Source organism: Bos indicus x Bos taurus, chromosome 11 (genome assembly GCF_003369695.1).
Source record: "Bos indicus x Bos taurus breed Angus x Brahman F1 hybrid chromosome 11, Bos_hybrid_MaternalHap_v2.0, whole genome shotgun sequence".
Classification (NCBI taxonomy): domain Eukaryota; kingdom Metazoa; phylum Chordata; class Mammalia; order Artiodactyla; family Bovidae; genus Bos; species Bos indicus x Bos taurus.
This window is the reverse complement of record NC_040086.1, coordinates 14087316-14101788: the sequence shown is the minus strand read 5'-3', so window position 1 is coordinate 14101788 and position 14473 is coordinate 14087316. Positions and strand designations below refer to the sequence as shown.

Here is a 14473-nt window from a genome sequence, read left to right as displayed (position 1 = left end):
TCTGGACTGTAGCCCGCCAGGCTCCTCTGTCCATGGGGATTCTCTAGACAAGAACACTGGAATGAGTTGCCATGGCCTCCCCCAGGGGATCTTCGCAACCCAGAGATCGAGCCTGTCTTGTGGGACTGCCCCAAAGTGCATGGTCCCTCTCAGTACACGGGGGGTAGTGGTCCCCTGAGGGACACCCTCAGCCACCATCACCCCACGAGCTCACTTCTCAGCTCGGGGGTGCCGTTTCTCCTGTGGCATCATGGAAGGAACATCTGCATCGGCCCTGAAGTAGGTTTCATAGGAAATTACGCCTACCACTGCCTGTCCCGCTCCTGGAACCGCTGACAAGTTCTGAAACCGATTTCAGTGTCCCTGCCTTTGCTCTGCCTACACCAATGCTGGCAAAGGCCCAGATCGGTTATCCCAGGCTGGGGCAGGAGCCGGAGAAGGAAGCAGTAGGGGCTGTTTCCAGCTTCTCTCCGGTTCGCCTGGGCAGGTGGGGCTTGGTGCCTGCTGTGGAAAGCAGCACCTGTCTTTGGATGAGGGGTGGGAGGCAGGGTAGCCATGGTTTCTGTCTGTCCTGCAGGTGGAAGGGGCGTTTGTCCAGGGCCTGGGCCTCTTCACCCTGGAGGAGCTACACTATTCCCCTGAGGGGAGCCTGCACACCCGCGGCCCCAGCACCTACAAGATCCCCGCGTTTGGCAGCATCCCCACAGAGTTCAGGGTGTCCCTGCTTCGCGACTGCCCCAACAAGAAGGCCATCTATGCCTCCAAGGTACTATTGCCCTCGGTCTGTGCTGCCTTCCGGTCTGCATTGTGGGAAACCACCCGCCATGGGGGTCTGCAGGGAGCTCGCATGGAAGAGAGAGAGAAGGGCCTGGGGCAGATGATGGGCGGGCAGGGCTGGAGGTGGGGTGAGGGGGGCGGTGAGCAGACCTGCCTGGAAGCACAGGGCACTGGGTTGAGGATGACACCACCTCCCTGTCATTTAAGCCAGCTTTCGGGGTGTACTCAGAGGGATTCCTTAGGTCAGTCTTATAGGTCAAGTCCTGACCTACACCCACGTCTCAGGTGTGCATCCTTGAGGCTTGGTCCCAGAGATGCTGTCGCAGGTCCTGCTCCCCTGTTGTCTCTTGAGAATCAGCCCATTCCCCTGTGCACACACTTTCACCTCCTTCAATGACCGCCACTAGACCTTGAGGCTTGATCAGCATGCCTGGATGGTTATAACTACCCTCGGTTTCCTCCGTGTCCCCAATAAGTATGAAAAACAGTTAATAAAATTCATTAAACTGATTGACACAGTTGTTGGTCTAAGAAGGAAGACAGATAATTACTTGTCGTCAATGAAACACATCTCAGTTTACTTTCCAGTTGGGAGGGCCTGGAACACTGTGGTCCTTGCCGTCGGCTCTCACACTTTAGCGTGCGTCGGGTCACTGGGGGCTCAGGGTAAAAAGGTAGCTCCATGGGACTCACCCTTAGAAATTTTGATTCAGTAGGTGTGGGGTAGGGTCCTTAAACCTGCATTTAAAAAAAATATATTTATTTATATTTGGCTTCCCTGGGTCTTCGTTTCTGCGTGGGCTTTCTCTCTTTGCAGAGAATGGGGGCTGCTCTCTACCTGCAGTGCCCGGGCTCTAGAGGACAGGCTCAGTGACTATGTTGCCTGGGCTTAGTTGCCCCACAGCATATGTGATCTTCCCAGATCAGGGATGGAACCCATGTCCCCTGCATTGGTGGGTGGATTCTTAACCACTGGACCACGAGGGAAGCCCAGGCCTGCATTTTTAACAAGTCTCCCTGCTGACTCTGGTATGCGCAGTCTCTGATCTATGCTTTGGGGGATGAAACGGCCTTTGCTAGAAAATAGTTTCCATCCTGTTGGTCATGATACCTCTGTTTCAGCAACTTGTAAGTATAATTATGGTGACTGTAAATATTGGTGACAGAGTTGCAGGTAGATTATTCCCTGAGGTTTATTGCTATGAGGAAAGGATCAGATTTTTTTTTTTTTGTCTGTAAAATATAATGCTTCATACAACTTTTAGTGGTCCATTATATTCGCATGGTGTCATCAGAGAAAATCACACAGTGAAATTTAAAAGACATGTGCCCACAAGGAGGAATCATTTATTAGACTGCTTGTTCTCGGCCCCTGTTTAGTTTTGAGCTCCTGCCTTGCTCTGGGGTCCCTGGGGTCTCCAGCCCTGCAGCTGTGGAGGTTGGCCCTGATTCCCTGTCTGTGCTCTGCTCTTGTCTACTCAGGCGGTCGGGGAGCCGCCCCTCTTCCTGGGCGCCTCCGTCTTCTTTGCCATCAAGGATGCCATCCGCGCGGCTCGAGCTCAGCACACAAATAATAACACGAAGGAGCTCTTCCGGCTAGATAGCCCTGCCACCCCGGAGAAGATCCGCAATGCCTGCGTGGACAAGTTCACCACTCTGGTACGAGGGCCCCGCAGTCCAGGGAGGTGGGGCCACAGGCTGGGGAAAGTTCTGCTGCAGAGGGAGGGCTGAGATGTTAGGCTGTCTCTCAGCCTTCCTGTATTTTTGGCTGGGAAGCCATGGGTCCACACCGCCTTCTGCCATGAGGCACCGCCTCCAACATGCAGGAAGATAACAAGAATCCCCTTAAAGCTGCAGCTTGGGCTGGGTCTCCTGAGAGGAAGGAGGGCTGTGTGATGCCCTTATCACCCACTGATTCCATTATTTGCATAAAGATGAGGGTAATGGATAAAACTCCAGAAGAGCCTGATCTTTAGTGTCCAGCAGTGGCATTTTTGAGACCCTTCTTTGTTAAAGACACTGTGTGCGGTACTAAGGAGACAGGGAAAAAAATGAATCTGTGAGACAGAGCACATTTGTCCTGTGGTCACCCTGTGCCATGCTGATTCCGGGGATGTGTAGGTGCCCTGGAAGGCATCGCAACCTTTTCAGACACCAGTTGATTGCCCTGTGTGGTGACTGGTTACTGCCTTGGAGGTGTGTGTAGCAGAGAACTCCATGGTCTCTGGAATCATTTGGGGAAGTCCCTGTGTGATACTTGTGGGGAACAATGCCTGGTGAAAGGAGACCATGCCAGGACAGATTCGTCCACTGTCGGAGCCTCAGAAGCAGCCCAGTCTCTGAGTTGGGCCGAGTGGGCCTTGCACTCACTCTCCAAAGGCTGTTGCAGCCTCTTTTGAGTTAGCAGAACCAGATTCTTCCTGATACCCAAGTCATATCTCCTCCTGGGTATTTGATAGGAAATTTGATAGACATTTTGGGTTTCAGAGGGGGAAGGTACAGGAGAGGCCCTGGAGACAGGCAGATCTGCAGTCAGCACAGAGGGTGAGGGAGGCAGATGGGTCTCCAGTCAGGCGGCCCTTCAAGTTTTGCAATAGCTTTAGCCTCAGGGTGAAACACACACAGACCATGTGCAGGGCTCCCAGGCAGCAAGGATGCCTACAAATGTACAGCAACCTCGCTGTAGCCCAGAACCTTCCCACCATGGCCTCAGGGCTGACAGTAATCCAAACCCACCTTCTCTGAGAGCAGAGCTGCTGCCTGGCTCCCAGTAAGCTCACAGAGATTGTAAAATTAGCTCCGTGCAAACCGTCTGATGCAGAAGTCAGTGATCTAATGCAGAAGTCAGTCATCTGATGAGCCCCTCCCTCTGAGGCCCCGGACTCAAGCAGAGATTCTAACCCAAGTGCCTTGGCTATGCTGCAACACAGAAGTGATTTAAAAATCCCTGCTATGGATTTTCATGAGCAGCTGATCCATGAGCCAGCTGGGCTTTTGAAAAGCTGTGAGCGCCATGTGAGAAAGGACCACTTCTGTATCTGGTCATCCCAGTATCTCCAGAGTCTGCCGCAGTGCTTGACACATGGGGCATGCACAGTGAAAATTAACGAATGGCCAGGATGGGATGGGGTCCTGCCCCGGAGGCATCCCCCCAGCTGGGACTGCAGAGTGGTGTTTGGTCTGGGGGTGGTGGTTGGCGGTGCGGGGATGTGGCGCAGCGTCCTGAGCTGGAGGAAGACCCTTCAACCAGTTCTCTGTCGTTCTTCCTAGTGTGTCACTGGTGCACCAGGAAACTGTAAACCCTGGTCTCTGAGGGTCTGAAGAAGAAGCCCCATAGGAGTCTTCTTATGCTACCCTGGGGATTCCGTGGAAGATGGAACTTGCCCTGCAGAACATGAATCTCTGAAAGTTTCAGGATGACAGAGGTGTTATTCTTCAGGATGATGGTTGGAAGAACATTGAATGGATTGGAAGATTTTGATAAAAATATGATTTATAATCATGATGATAAGCAAATTCAAAACTACTAGGCCTGAATGGCTAATAGGCAATTAGTATCATTTCATGTCTGTTTTAATCACGTATTTGAAATAGGTGTAGGAAGTATTCGTGCTATGTCCTAACTCCCTAAACAGCTTGTATTCGCTCAAGTGCTAACAGCGTCTCTCCTTCAAAGAAGATTCTAACATGCCTCCAGAAGCTTAAAACAGAGTTACTCTAAGCCTGGGTGTCTTCCTCAAAAAGCCTTTCCTTTGATTCAATAAACATCATATTATAACCTCAGATGCACACTTAGATTTGCAATGGGACAGTGGGGTGCAATTCAAACCTCTGATCACTTCATTGGAGAGAATAAAGAGAGAAATTCATTACTTGAATTGTCTTCTTTAAAAAAATTTTTTTTTTTTAATTTACTTATTTGGCTGCGCCGAGTCTTAGTTGTGATACACAGGATCTTTTAGTTGCTGTGTGTGGGCTCTAGTTCCCTGACTGGGGATCGAACCCAGGTTCCCTGCATTGAGAGTGCAGTCTTAGCCACTGGACTACCAGGGAAGTCCCATGAGTTTAACCTTCTTAAGTTGCATGAAGTAAGATTAATCCATAAAAGCAAAAGCCAACGAACCCAATTACTCAGTACCTACAATGTGCCAGTTTCTTCCTCTTCCTCTGTGCATTAAGAAAAGATCGGGCTTAAAAATCTTCAATTGAAGCCAGTAGTTCCCATCTAGAAATGAGGCTACTCGAATTAAGGTCAGCTGGAGAAAAAACAGCCAAGGACCCTGAGTTCTTATCCCAGCTGTTTCTCTGTGACCTTAGACTGTCACTTCCCTATTCTGTGATTCATTGTACTGCAAAATGAAAGGATGGGACTGGAATACTCTCTTAAGGTCTTCTTTGGATCTGAAAGTCTATAAATATATGACCTGAAAACTCCAGTTATTTAAGAGATCTGCAGGGCTCAAAGACATGACTCCTTTATTATGACGTGCTGTCTGGGTTTAGATTCCCCCCAGTTGAAAAGAGAACAGGAGAAAGGCAGGTATTCCCTCTGCTGGCTCTGACGGGAGATCTCATCACTATCTGGTGCTGGTGGACAGTGTCGCCAGGTCATGTGCCTTCACTGTGTAAATATCCAAATTCTACTGGATGGGGTCCACGGTTCTGGCCCAGAAGGACTGTGGAAACCATGCATTTGACCACGGTTCTTGATGTTACTAATAAATGAAACGGTCAGCTGGTTGGCACGTGAGAAATGCTTACTAATCATCATAATCATGACAAATGCTGACATCTACCATATATTAACCAGTCTGCATTGCTAGGGAATCCACACACCAAACTCACAGGTGCACACACATACACAGATGCATTTCCCTACAAAATTCCTTTCCTCACAATATTCTGGATTGTTTACAGCATGGTTAAAACTGAAGCGCTTTAGAAATAACACCAGTATTTGCATTGAGATCTGCACAGGTCTGTTTCATTGGTTTTCTGGAATATTCTATTAGGGTATGGTTAGGGTATAGGACATGGCCTGAAGCTGAGACAGGTCAGCTGTTAATAGTGAGGCTATCAGGGCTGAACAATGACTGTGAATTCCCTTCTGAGCTTAGGAACAGAGGCAAGGCAGGGTGGTCGTGAAAATCCAACAGGCAAGTGCTCTGTGAGCCCTAAGTCACTGTGCAGCTCCAAGCTGTTGCCCTCCTCAGACACCTGGCCTTGGCTTGCTGTCTTCCTCTGTAGCCTGCTTCAACTTGAGGGTCCTTGGGCTTGGGATGCCAGCATTGCCTGCAGTATCACACTGCAGCCGGCAGGGGGCGGTGGAAGCACAGACGTGAGACCGTCCTCTGCAGCAGGCCCAGCAGCATGGCCATCTGCTATGGGTTAGATTCTAGGCAGCTTATTTAGTGTCTCGGAGTTTGTAGACCCGACACCTTCAAAGTTCTCTTCAAGAGCCGGATTTGAAGCTGACTTAGGGTTTCAGACTGACAAAAAAATCTCAAAGGAGCTCAGAAGACAGGGATCAGCTGTGGGAGTCTGAGCTTCAGATAAACAGCTGGCAGGGGAAGGCAGGTCTTACTTTCTTAGTATCTGCAGCTTGTGCGGTGCCGGTTTTCACATTTTACTTGTATGTGTGTGCTCAGTTGTGTCTGATTCTTTGTGACCCCGTGGACCGCAGGCTCCTCTCTGCGTGGGATTTTCCAGGCAAGAGTACTGGAGTGGATTGCCATTTCCTGCAACAGGGGATCATCTGGACCCAGGATTGAACCTGAGTCTCCTGCATCTCCTGAATTGGTAGGTGGATTCTTTACCTCTGAACCACCTGGGAAGCCCTTTTACTAATGAAATCTCATTTAATCATCCCAGTGGCCTTAGGAGGTAGCACTTTAATCTCTCTAACAACATGAGAAAGAAATCCTACCCATAGCTGTGCAGAGGGATTACTCATGGGCATTGACTCCTGGAAAACAGGCTGTGACTGGGCCATGCGGGTGGGGAAACCTGGCGAATACTGGGCGTCAGTCTGCTTGTCGGAGTGGACCCATGCTACCCTGGCCCCCAGAGGTTGGTGGAGGCCCCTGAATGCCTATCTATTCGCCTGTGTTTTGGGCAGCTTAGGATTCTCACAATGACTTGGCCAAGTTGTGGACTGTTGTCAGAGGCAGCTGAAAACTTCCTTCTACTCCAGTTAAGGTGGCTGGGAAGCCAGGATAGGAGGACAGGATGGATGGAGGTTGTAGGAGGAACTCCGGGCAAGGGATAAGGGCAGAAATCATCCTAGCTGATTGATTTACGACTGGTAACATCCGTGAGCCCATGATGTTTTTATCTTTAGCGGAGGGGAAGCCTAGACCATTCCTACCGCTGCCTGTTTTAGGTCCTGGGACAGAGCTCTTTGGAACACACAGCTTCCTTGATCTGCTGAGGCTTGAAGTCACCCTGGGGCCCCCCAGGCTCAGGGACTTGCCCTTGTCTCTGTTCTGGACTGTGGGAGAGCATGATCCCAAGGCAGGAGACAGATCCCAGGACAATTATGTCACCTGATACAAAGCAGCCCACCAGAGGGAATGGAAATGTAAGGAACTACCCAGAGGGTTTGGGCCTCGTCTCGGTCCTAGAACAGGCCTGGCCCTGACCCTGCATAGTCCTCTAGACTGATTTTCATCCTAGAACTGGAAAGGCCCTGGGAACCGTCAGACTCAAACTTTTTGTTTAAGAGCCGAGAATCATAAACCCTGAGAGGGTAACTAACTTGTCTAGGGTCCCACAGCCCTTTAGTGAGAGAGACAGGCTTATGACAAGACTGCCTGAATCCTGGTCCAGGTGCTTTAAACTAAATTGTACACCCACTGGTGGAGCGAGCCTTCTCTTAGGCAACCTCAGATTGCGGGGGACATACTAGAAATCTAGTCATGTGGGTGGGAAGAAGATAGGGCGAGCTTGGAGCCGAGGAATACCTCACTCATCTGTGCTCTAGGATAGGATGCTGCAATGGGAATCCTTCTGAAGCCCTCCAGGTGAGACCAAACAGTAACTGTGAAACATCCCCTTGTTCCAAATGAGGGCTAAGTCACCCATGTGAGACTTGCAGGAGGGACAGCTGAAACTGACTTTGCCGCTTTTAGCTCATGACCTACCTCAGGGAATAAAGAAATAGAGAGTTTGAGAGACTGGAGGGAGAGGATGTCTGAGGATCTTTGAAGAGGGCAAGATGTATGTCCTCTCTGTTGAAGAGAAGGGAAGGAGGGAAGAAGGAGGAAAGAGAGGAAGATTGTGTATGAGGCAGGGTTTCCCCTCACTCGGCCAGGAGAGGGGAGCTTCACGGGGTACACTCAGAGACCCAATCCTGAGAGCTGCTTGAGTGGCTGTGGTTGGATCAGCCCGAGGCACAGAGCAGCAAGAAGAAGGGGGTGAGAGCGAGTTACACATCCTCCAGTGTTCGGGCAAGAATACCAGTTGTGGCCACACTGGAGGGAGCCACCCGTGAGGACTGCCTGGATGGGGAGATGTAATCCCAACAGAGGGAGGGACCATTTTATGCCCAGAATCAACTTGCTCCAGTGGCTATGAGAAATGCTCACACATCCCTGCCTGCCTCCTCTGTTCCAGCCTGACCTCCACTACCACACTCCTCACTCCCCACCCAGATCTTTCACCAGGGAGAACGTGGCAGGGCTCTCCACTGTGCCTCTGTGATGGCTGGCACCCGATATCTGGAATCTCTCACTCAGAAATCTTCCCTGAGAGTGAGCCCTGAATGTTGGGGGAGGAGGCTTAGGGGCAGCAGTGTGCAGGCTTCTCTGCTTACTCTGATGTGCTCAGAACATCAGCCTAGGAGCACAGAGTGTGTTTCTGAAAATCCGGGCAGCCTGTGGCTTGCTGCCCTCTCCCCCTGCCTCCCCCATCAGAGCCTAGCTGGAGTGGAGACCAGGGCCCTTCCTCTGTGCAGCCAGTTGTTTTAGTCATCAACAGCATTGAACTGACCCATGCGTGTGCCCAGTGTTCTTCACATGAGATGTGTATTCCCTGGGGTCCTCCTAGATGTGTGCTGTGCTGGGGGGAGGCTGGACTGAGCACCTGTCCTGGGCAGTGGCACCAACATGCCTGAGGCAGCACTTGGCTGTTTAGGAATTGAGGGTGGGCGGGCCAGTTAGCTCCTCTGAACCTTCATCTTTTCATCTGTAAAATAAGCTTGGATAATCATACCACTCCTGCAAGAAATTATTGTTTCCAAATGGACACCCATGAGGTATCTATCTCAGCATGGGAAATTGCCCTTCCTGCAACAAAATTATAAATGAAGGTACTCAACTTTTTTTTTTAATAATTTTAAGCTCTTTCTTTTTTTTTTTAAGTTTTATTTTTAAACTTTACATAATTGCATTAGTTTTGCCAAAAGGTACTCAACTTTAATACCTGCTTCCAGTCCTTTATCAAACCAATATAATTATCTCATGCTATAGTTTCTTAAAGCATTTCTATGTATTGAGACAATTACACAAAAGTGTATCTGATTAAAAACACAACCCTCGAAACATGACTAATAGACCAGACCAAGGTATCATCCTATGATTCTGTGAGAAAAACACAGATATATCCAAAACACTTTTCATGAAATAGCTCTTCTTTTCCATGACTGCAACCAGAACTAAATACTGTGTATAGAAATTACTTGTGGTGATTAAAGCATTTGAGAATCTAGATTTATCATTAACATCTTACCAAGACAAACTCTATGTGTAAACTCTGTGAAAATAAGTTCCTATGATGGGCTGATGGAAACCTCAAGGAGGGCTTTGTCTATTATTCATCCACCCCGCTTCATCCACTCATTTAGCCATTCATTTGTTCCCTTATTCAAGAAGAATAAAATGGTTTCTATTTAAAATAAGTATTTGGTTATCTATCTGCCTGTGAAACTCTTTTCCCATAACAGATATTTGAAATTTAAGATGGTTCTCTTATTTATTTAAATATAGATATTCCCATTACTTTATATTTGTTCCAGTTATTAAGCAACTCCTTCGGCTCCACAATATCTCTTCTATCTGCTCAATAAAGCTGGGGCGAAACCGTGTAAGGCATTCTTGCTCTGTCTGCTCCCTCTGCTACAGTCTGCCAGTAGAGGGCAGTAGAGGGCGACTGTAGGGCTGGAGGAGGAGATGGACGTGTGCTCCATTCTATTACTATTTGCCTCTTTTTCAAAAATTAAATTTATTTTTAAGTGAGGCAAAGATGAATATTTTTAATGATAAAAGGTACAATTCACAAAGAATATAGAAATCATAAAACCATTTGACACCTAACAACAAAGAAACAGAGATACATAAAGCAAAAATCAGAAGAAAGAAAAAAATACAATCATAGTGAGACATATTAACATTTCTCTGAGAATATTTTATCAAGTGTATAAAAAATAATAGGAGCATCTTGAATGATGCATTAATAGTTTAAATTAATATATTTCTACTTAGATTAATTTATATTAATCTTACATCCTACCTAAATATAAAGTTTTGTATCTCATATGTTATTATCAGATGTCCATAGGACATTTAGAAAAACTGGAAATAATATAAACATTCAGTTCAGTTCAGTCGCTCAGTCGTGTCTGACTTTTTGCGACCCCATGAATCGCAGCATGCCAGGCCTCCCTGTCTATCACCATCTCCCGGAGTTCACTCAAACTCACGTCCATCGAGTCAGTGATGCCATCCAGCCATCTCATCCTCTGTCATCCCCTTATTCTCCTGCCCCCAATCCCTCCCAGCATCAGAGTTTTTTCCAATGAGTCAACTCTTCGCATGAGGTGGCCAAAGTACTGAAGTTTCAGCTTTAGCATCATTCCTTCCAAAGAAATCCCAGTGCTCATCTCCTTCAGAATGGACTGGTTGGATCTCCTTGCAGTCCAAGGGACTCTCACTAAATTTCAAAAAGTATAATTTTTTTGTGTGATTTAGTTATACATACACCATATGTTATTTTTGAAATTATTTTTAAATTAGAAATCTTGCATCCTATTCACACTAAGTCAAACAAGTGGAATCAAAATGTCATAAATTTTTTAGTTAGGCAAAAAGTCATGTTTTCTAAAATATATATATTATACATATTATTTACATATGTATACAAGAGCTTTTCTACTATGCTTGATAAAGACATGAGAAAGAACATCAAAAAAAAAAAAAAGAAGATACGAAGAAATTGGAAAACATGAAATAGGAGCACTGAATGTGAGATAGAAGAAGTGATGCAAAGTAGATAAAAGTAAACAACCCTCACATAGGCCAGTTGTTTTTAAAGAGAGCTGCTCATTAGAAACATCTCTGGAGCTCCGGAGAAAAAAAGCAACACCTGGGCATCAGTATTTTTCAAAAAATTCCAAGATAATTCTGATTTGCATTTGGATTTTAAAAAGTGATTACAGGTTTTTCTGTTAAATGGTAGTTTTGGTGATATAGAATTCTATTATTTTTCTGTTGACCAATCGTGATACAATGGTTTTAAGTGAGTAATAACTATATAATCACAATAGTAAAAGATGTTTATCAGTTTTCACAATCAATAGCCAGACAAAAAGTAAAAGATAATTATAGTTTCACGCCATAGTGGGAACATGATTATCCTAACAATATAAAATAATTACATACAGTTTGGGGGGTCAAGCAGACTGATGTGACGAGTGGAAGTACATACATGCACACGTTTTCACCTGCTCAGCTGGTCTATGTCCTTTGGTTAGTGCATTTAACCATTTACATTTAAGGTGATTACAGATATATATGATCTTATTACTGTTTTCTTAATTGTTCTGGATTTTCTGTAGGTAGCTCTTTTCCTTCTCGTTTCCTGCCTAGAGAAGTTCCTTTAGCATTTGTTGTAAAGCTGGTTTGGTGGTGCTAAATTCTCTTAACTTTAGCTTGTCTGGAAAGCTTTTGATTGCTCCATCAAATCTGAATGAGTCTTGTTGGGTAGGGTATTCTTGGTTGTAGGTTCTTCCCTTTCATCACTTTAAATATATCATGCCGTTCGGCTTGTAGAGTTTCTGTTGAGAAATCAGCTGATAGCCTGATGGGAGTTCCCTTGAATATTGTCATTTTTCCCTTGTTGCTTTTAAATATTTTATTTCTGTCTTTAATTTTTGTCAGTTTACTTACTATGTGTTTCAGTGTGTTCCTCCTTGGGTTTACCCTGCCTGGGACTCTCTGTGCTTCCTGGACATGGTTGACTATTTCCTTTCCCAGTTAGGGAAGTTTACAGCTATTATCTCTTCGAATATGTCCTCAGGTCCTTTCTCTCTTCTTCTGGGACCCCTATGATGCAGATGTTGATGCATTTAATGTCCCAGAGGCTCTTAGGTTGTCTTCCATTTCTGTTCCTTTTTTTTTTCTATATTCTGTTCTGTGGCAGTGATTTCCACCATTCTGTTCTCCATGTCATTTGTCCGTTCTTCTGCCTCAGTTATTCTGCTATTGATTCCTTCTAGCGTATCTCTGTTCTTTAGTTCTTCTAGGTCTTTGGTAAATATTTCTTGCATCTTCTCAATCTTTGCCTCCGTTCTTTTTCCAAGATACTGAATCATCTTCACTATCAGTATTCTGAGTTCTTTTTCTAGAAGGCTGCCTATCTCCACTTCAGTTGTTTTTCTGGGGCTTTATCTTGTCCTTCATCAGTGACATAACTTTCTGCTTGATCATGCTGATTCAGTTCAGTTCAGTCACTTAGTCGTGTCTGACTCTTTGCAACCCCATGGAATGCAGCATGCCAGGCCTCCTTGTCCATCACCAACTCCTGGAATTTACTCAAACTCATGTCCATTGACTTGGTGATGCCATCTAACCGTCTCCTCCTCTGTCATCCCCATCCCCAGATTCGTCTACCTGACTGTTGTCCCTTCTAATTTTCTTATGATGTCAGTCTCCATCATCAATCAGCCCTTCCTTTATATAGTCACAAATATTTCTAGGTCCATTTTTCAATTCTTCATTGTCACAGCAATTCATCTTATTAAACAATAACCAGCCATACAAGCTGTGAAACATCCTTCCAAGAAAAATTTAGCAGTCTACATATATGTGCTACGCCCTGCAAGGAAAATAAAAGATGAATAAGGCTCAGATGCTGCCCTGAGTGGGCTTCACAGGTGGCACTGGTGGTAAAGAACCCACCTGTCAATGCCAGAGACATAAAAGATGTGGGTTCAATCCCTGGGTTGGGAAGATCCCCTGAAGGAAGGCATGGCAACCCACTCCAGTATTCTTGCCTGGAGAATCCCATGGGCAGAACCTGGCGGGGTCATCCATAGAGTCACAAGGAGTCGGACAGGACTGAAGTGACTGCCCTGAGTATCACATCATCTAGTAGGAGAAATATGATGTATGTCAATAACTGTAATTATATAACCCAGGTGGACCATGGCAATGGCTGAAGAGGCTTGGGGGCAGAATGCTTTGAGACTTAACAGGGGACACACCAATAGATGGAGAAACCAGAGGCTTCATGGGGTGGCATTTGTACTGAATGATGGTGCTAAAGGATGGTATGTTAGTTTCCTACTGCTTCCATAACAAATTACCACAAATTTAGTGTGTTAAAACTACACTTGGTAATGTACAGCGTGGTGACAATAGTTAATCATACTGTACCACATACTGGAGTTGCCAAGAGCACTGTGATCACACAGCTCTGTAAGTCTGTGGCACTGCAGGGTCCTTTGCTTAGTTGCACGGGGTCACAGTTAAGGTGTTGGTGGGGCTGTGTTCCTTTCTGGAGGCTCTTTAAATGCATCTGCTTCCAAGTTTATTCAAGTTGTCAGCTGGATTCAGTTCCTTGTTGTGGCAGGACTGAGGTCCTGATTCCTTGCCGGCTGGAAGCTGGGAGTTTTTGCTCCTAGCAGCCACTCCCATCCCTCCTCACACTTTCCATGTGCCCCATATCCACCCCCCAGCAGTGGGGGTTGAATCCTCTCATGCTTTGGAACTTCTTCTGCCTCATCTCTTCTGACCTCAGCTAGGGAAACTGATTGGATCAGGCCCACTTAGGTAATCCAGGCTCATCAACCCATTTTCAGGTCTGTAACCTAACTAACATCTGCGAAGTCCCTTGTGCCTTGCAAGGGAGTGTATTTACAGGATCCAGGGATTAGGACGAGCACATCTTTGGAGAGCTCTTATCCTGCCTGCCTCTGATGGGTAGAAGTTACATATGCTGGGCCTGGCCAGAGGGCTCTTCAGGCAGAGGAAATGGAAAGGATGAACCTTGGAGGCCAGAGACGACCTGCAAGGAGCCAGCCTTTCTCCTGGGGTGTAACCATGTCTTCTGAACGGTAGGATATGTGTGCGAGCTCTTGGGTCAAGTAACAGCCTCTGAATGAGAACAAGGCAAACACAGACAACTGACGGAGGGGTGTGGGAAGCGCAGGGCCGCCTGCCTAGTTCCACGGTGGAAGCTAGAGACCTGATGTGGATACTGAATTCTTCAGCGTTCCAGTTTGTCTTTTTACATTAACAGACTAACATTCACAGTGCTCGAGTTATGTCCTCAAAGTTCTCATTTATAAGCACCCGGACTAAAACACGTAACTACTTTTCACTCCCTGGGACATCTTAAATTTATTTCACACATTACAAAGAGAAGTATCCTGACAAAGTTATATATTCACTGTCCAGATATAAGGGAAAAAACACAATAG

At 46.3% G+C, this 14473-nt stretch overlaps 1 protein-coding gene across 1 annotated transcript in view; it reads left to right on the top strand.

Annotated features, from left to right (window-relative positions):
* Positions 1-4655, top strand: part of XDH (xanthine dehydrogenase) — a 60110-nt gene extending 55455 nt beyond the window's left edge. Inside the window, 3 exon segments of the mRNA XM_027554952.1 lie at positions 578-766; positions 2260-2436; positions 4048-4655. Of these exon segments, the coding sequence (XP_027410753.1) occupies positions 578-766; positions 2260-2436; positions 4048-4098 (417 nt within the window). The 3' untranslated portion in view covers positions 4099-4655.
* The last annotated feature ends 9818 nt before the right edge of the window (positions 4656-14473 follow it).